Source organism: Amblyraja radiata, chromosome 28, assembly GCF_010909765.2.
Source record: "Amblyraja radiata isolate CabotCenter1 chromosome 28, sAmbRad1.1.pri, whole genome shotgun sequence".
Taxonomy (NCBI): domain Eukaryota; kingdom Metazoa; phylum Chordata; class Chondrichthyes; order Rajiformes; family Rajidae; genus Amblyraja; species Amblyraja radiata.
This window is the reverse complement of record NC_045983.1, coordinates 21,693,698-21,699,697: the sequence shown is the minus strand read 5'-3', so window position 1 is coordinate 21,699,697 and position 6,000 is coordinate 21,693,698. Positions and strand designations below refer to the sequence as shown.

The 6,000-nt window shown below is 45.5% G+C and overlaps 1 protein-coding gene across 1 annotated transcript in view; it reads left to right on the top strand.

Annotated features, from left to right (window-relative positions):
* Positions 1-3,820: 3,820 nt before the first annotated feature.
* The window catches only part of tmem132e (transmembrane protein 132E), a 185,712-nt gene continuing 183,532 nt past the window's right edge, over positions 3,821-6,000 (top strand). The window contains exon 1 of the mRNA XM_033046046.1: positions 3,821-5,353. Coding sequence (XP_032901937.1) covers positions 5,296-5,353 — 58 coding nt within the window. The 5' untranslated portion in view covers positions 3,821-5,295. The remainder of the gene's footprint in view (positions 5,354-6,000) is intronic.

Sequence of the window (6,000 nt, the reverse complement as noted above, 5' to 3'; positions counted from 1 at the left end):
AGGCTATTAAACCTGGCTCGTCCAAAACTCTGAACATTAATAACCCATTATTTGTTATTTGCACTTTATCAGTTTATTTATTTATTTATTCATGTGTTTTGTAGTAAATGCCTATTATGTTCTGTGTGCTGAAGCAAAGCAAGAATTTCATTGTCCTATAAACTTGAACTTGAACTAGTGTAGCGATGGTTAGCATAAACTCGGTAGGCCAAAGGGCCTGTTTCACGCCATATCTCTAAAACTAAAACACTATGAAAACACTGATTGCTTTCAATGTGAAAAGTTAAGTGAATATGTTAAGATTTTATCCAACTCATCTTACATTTGTCCATGTACAGGCCTTTTCACATCTTACAAAAGTCTGGCATATACAACCCATACAAACAGCTTAGTCTTGGCAGCTAATTCCAGATATGGACTAACCTCTGAGAGAAAAAGTTGCCCCTGAGGTTGCTCTTAAATCCCTCCCCTCTCACTTGAAGCCTATGCCCCCTAGTCTTTGAATCCTCTACCTTGTGAGCTTTAACCTTATCCATGCCCATTGTGATCTTGAGCACTTTAATAAGGTAATCTCTCAGCCTCTTGTGCTCCAAAACAAAAGTCCCAGCCTATCCATCCTCTCCCCATAATTCAAGTCTGTAAGCACAGGTAACAACCTGATGAATCTCTTTTGCACTTTTTACAGCTTAATATATCCTTCCAATATCTGGGTCACCAGGGCTGAACACAGTACTCCAAGTGTGGGGTCACCAATGACATGTACAACTGCATCATGATGCACCTTTGTGATCCATATCCTTTCCAATGAAGACAAACATGCAAAGTGCATTCTTCATCACACTGCCTTCCAGCTTTTAGGGAACCATGTACATGTCTCTGCTCTGCAACACTCTCCAGGGCTCTACAATTTACTGTGTAACTCCTGTTCTGGTTTGATATACAGGTACCAGAAATTTCACTGTGGTATCTTCTGCCATGTTCACAGCCACATTCCTGACATGAACTGTTTGGGAGATCACTTGTTTTCAGTAGAGGTGAACTTGGAGTGGACCTATACTGAAAAAAGTGTTATTTTATTGTGAGCTCATTCAATAGTAGACTCATTCATGATTTGTTTTGAATAATATTAGATTAGGATTAATTTGATGCTTTTGAGATACACATATTTATTGCTGCAAAATTGCATAATGTATATGATTGTAAAATCAAAAGCCATTCAAGATTAATACAGGCAGGAGTTTGCAAGCTGTTCATGATGGGCAGAGCTGTGTATAACAGAAACAACTAAATATATCACTGCCATTTATGACTAAGATTAAAACGACAGTCAATGAAATAATAATTGCAGTGGTACAAAAAACAAATGTAAATTTCAATGCTGAATTAGCATTAATCAGACATAATCATGCATCTGAGGAATTAATACAAATTATAAGTTTAAACCAATGGAGGTGAAATTTAAATATCAGGCAGTTTAGGAACATCCGATTCAAAAGATGTTTCATTGTTAGGAATCGAAAGGCATACATATCAGGAAACTATCTTTGATTTTATTTATAAAACAGGACTAAGTAGCAGCTCACAAAGAATAAGCCAGAGCAGAGCCAGATCGAAGTTCAGTTTAAACAACATTAACATTGGAAGTTTTATTTTTGGAAACTTTCTTACTGAAGTGAACATAATTTTCAAGTTCTAAGAGAGTGTGACAGGACACATTTGATTTCAGTGATACATTGTGACATATTTTTCTGATCAGGAAGAGAGGTGGTCAGCAATAACGTAGACATTGACTGAGTATTTAATTATAACCAACTGAATGACTTGAATAACTTCCCGAACACAGTAGGGGCTTTTCCTCATGTAATTACGAAAAGGAATGAAACTCTTGGATAATCATCTCTGAAAAGCACCATTACCTTGTGAGGATGTCCCACATCAAGGGTCACTTTCTGATTCTAGGCTACTGATGAGTGGTGATCATGCTCATCACTTCTTGTGGCAATGTAAGAGTTGTCAGAGGAGTAAACCTGAGCCACTGAAGAATATGGTGCTCAAATTCATTCAAACAAAAGGCATCATTTGGCACTAATTTTGAAAGTTACTGAAAATGTTTTCATCACGTAAGGGTGGCACAGTGGCGCAACCCTGGTAGAGCTGCTGGCTCACAGCGCCAGAGACCTGGGTATGATCCTGACCACGCTTGCTGTCTGTGTGGAGTTTGCATGTTCTTCCTGTGACTGCTTCCATGCTGTACGTTTAAACTATAACTAAAATACCTAAATCTGGAATGGAATAGATTGGAAAATCTGCCCACTAATATTTTTTTGTAGTGTGCAGTTGTGTCAGTGTACCATCAACAGCAAATGCAACTGTATATTTCCTGATGTCTTCACTTTCCATTGGGGATTACACAAAAAAGAACAATAGGTAGCACCTAACTTCATCAGACATAAACCTGTAAACTGGAGTTTTGCTTTGACATTCATATGGGATTGAATTATGAAATACATTTCCTCAGGTAAAAGTGGAAAAATCCTATCAGGACTCTGCAGTGAAACATGGCTGATGGACTTTACAATCCTTGGGAAACATAGAAACTTGGTGCAGGAGTAGGTCATTCGGCCCTTCGAGCCATCTCCCCCCCCCCCCCCCCTCCCTTCCCCCTATCCCTCTCCCCCCCTCTCTCCACCCCTCCCCCACCAATCAAATCCCCTCCCCCACCTCTCTCTCCCCTTCCCCCCTCTCCCCGCTCTCTCCCTTCCCCCCTCCCTAATCTTTCCCCTATCTCCACCCTTCCTCCTCCCCCTCCCTCCATCTCCCCCTCTCCTCTCCCCATCTCCTCCTCCTTCCTCGCTCCCTCCTCCTCCTTCCTCCCTCTCCGCTCCTCCCCCTCCCCGCTCTCCATCTCCCCTCTCTCCGCCCCACCCATCTCCCCTCCTCCAGCCCCCCTCTACCCTCCTCCAACCCCTATCCCCCCACTCCCCCTCCTCCAACTCCTATCCCTTTCCCCCCACTCCCCCTCCTCTCTCCCCTCATCTCTCTCCCCCTCCTCCTCTCTCTACTCTCTTGCCCCCACCTCCCCTCCCCCCTCTCTCTCTCCTCCTCCTATCTCCCCTTTCCCCCTCCTCTCCCTCTCTCCCCTCCCGTCTCCCCCTACCCCCATGTGTGTTAGGCAGGCGGTTAGTGTGCGTGTGAAGCCGTGAAGAAGGGGTTCGACCCGAAACGTTGCCTATTTCCTTCGCTCCATAGATGCTGCCTCACCCGCTGAGTTTCTCTGGCATTTTTGTCTACCTTCGCACGTTATATTGCAAGTTGTGGCGGTTGTTAAATTGGGCAGAGCATTATTATCTGTGGCATCACCATTAGAAATATGCAGAGCAGATCATAATGTACATTGTTTTAATGTTTAAATCATGTTACATTGATTTAACACCACTGCATATAACTTCGATGTAGACCTGAATAAGGGTTTCGACCCGAAACGTTGCCTATTTCCTTCGCTCCATAGATGCTGCCTCGCCCGCTGAGTTTCTCCAGCATTTTTGTCTACCTTCGATTTTCCAGCATCTACAGTTCCTTCTTGAACAATATAACGTGCGAATCTTGTATTTCACGTTGTTAGTAGTGAGTACGTTGCATAAGTGCTATCCGAAAGATTCAAACGTTGTTCATTAATCATCAATCGCATCAGAAGTGAATATAGTGGATTAAACTATCCCAATCATGTGGATGCAGAACTCCCAATCAGATTCTGGTATATATATTAATGAACACTGCCCCCAGAGGAAGTCTGCAAGCAGCATACAGGTGTCAACCCGGCAATACCGAGTTGCACACCAGATTTGATTTGTTTTGCTACAACCAAAAGGAAGTAAGGAAAAGCTGTCCCTGACAATGAAGTTGAAACTTGCTGAGACTCTACACTGCAAAGTCTGAAACAGAAGCAGCGTTACGAATTACATTTAGCAATGTCGAACCTTCGATTGTGACAATGAAAAATCGGATATTTTCTTCTTGCGTTTCAGGAATCAACCGACAGGATATTAGCCACAACGAAGGACATTATTTTTTATAATGAGGGTGTTATCATTGCCCAACAATTGTGATTAAATCAATGTATTTTTTGGAGAAATCTTAGATCGCGGGTATACTCCCATTCCTCGCTCCATGTGATACACCCACGGCTTCAGGGAGCTGCAGCCCACGTGATGCAGTGGAGTTTCATTCAGTTGGATCTGCAAGCGGCTGCTGCCGAGTTGTAATAGCGGGACATGTATCGGAGTGAAGTTCGAACGAGTCGGAGGCGCTGTTTTAACATGGAACTCTATGCACAGGCACAGTTACACCGGCTGCGGTGGAATCCCGGCACTGCCTCTTGCTGCTAAGCACCAGGAGATCGGAGACGGCTGCAGCAACTCGGGGGAAGGGGTTTCGGGTGGGCGACCTCTTGTCCCCATCACGAAGATCAGACACAAAAAAAGCTGGGGTAACTCAGCGGGTCAGGTAGCATCTCTGGAGACAAGGAATAGGTGACGTCTCGGGTCGAGAACCTTCTTCAGACCGTTGATCGTGACTGAGAAACTCAGCAGCTTCCCATTTTGGAAAGAAAACTTCCGCGGGTCTCCTGCGCCCTTCCGAGCCGCTGGGACTGCGGGCAAGCTCTCGGTGTGTGGACTTGAGAGGAGGGTTTTGGGGGGGGGTCGTATCGCTGCCGCCGCGCGGCGGCAGTTTTGGTCAGAGGTCCCGTGGAACTTGCCTCGTTTGCCGCTGCTGGTGTTGAACCCGGACGACGCGCGGCCGTTGCTGTGGTTTCCCCCCTCTACAACGAAGAAACGCGGGGAGGGGGGGCGACGCGAGTCCGGCTGCCGTCGAGTCCGGCAGCCGCTGTGGAATCTGCCTGCGGGGGTTGCTCGCGCCGCTGCTGTGGGACCTCTGTGGGAATCTCGCGCTGGTCGAGGAGCCGTTGGGCGCGAGGCGGCCGCGGGAGTATCGAGCCCAGTTCACGCGCTGCAAACCCCCCCCCCCCCCCCGCCCCCCCGAGGGCCTGGGATCCTTGCGCTTGAAAAGCGCTCGCGCCCGCAACGGACACTTCGCCCCCTCTGCAAGAAAAAAAAAATCCGGATTAGGAATTAACAAAACATTCGCCACCATCTAAACGGTGGTTTAAAGGTGAAGAAATGACAGCGGTGAAATAAAACTTCCAACACGTGTGCCTTTGCAAAGAAGAAAGGCGGACGTAATTGTTGTGCATGGTAGCCGGTTACCAGAGAAGAGGTGGTTTAAAATAAAGTCAACATGTGCATTACAGTTTTCAGTGGGACCGTGGCTTTCGTCCTCCTCGCGGTCGCAAACGGTGAGTGAAAAGAGTAAATATCAGTACTGCACTTGTTTTTGTCGGACAAACGGTTGCGTTTAAAAAAAAATCAATTTGATATAAAAGACGCTTCTTTCACTGTTGGCGTGTGTCATCATGTCGATGGCAGGTGGCTGCGCTCTCCCCGGGCGGCACTGCGCTCCGCTCTCACCCTGGCCCCGAACTCGGCTGCTTGTTGGATGTGCAGCCCCGCGATCAGGGCAGAGCTTTTTTAGTTTATTATTTCTCTTTGGCGTTCCACGCGAACACGGGTTCTCGGTTTGTGCAGTGATGTTTTCCCCCCTGGGCCTCTGAGGGTCTGTCCATCATGTTAGAATAATGCAGAATTTATTAGTGTTTGGACTACGATGTTTATTATCGTAAAGGCTCATTAAATAATGCCTATTCACTGGCTCCTATTTGCTTGCGTAGTTTTATTTTTGTTTTCCCAATTTTTCCTTTGCTTGAATTCATCCCCGTTTTTCAGTCTTTTTCGCGTTTCGCGCAGTTTTAATAACAATTTAAATGCTCCCAATCATAATTTTAATAATTTCACTTTTTTCAAAAATTGATTTGTCTTGACCAGCCGTTCCTTTTTTAATCAAAATGCAGTGGATTTTTTTTTCTCTGCTGCTGATTGTAGAATG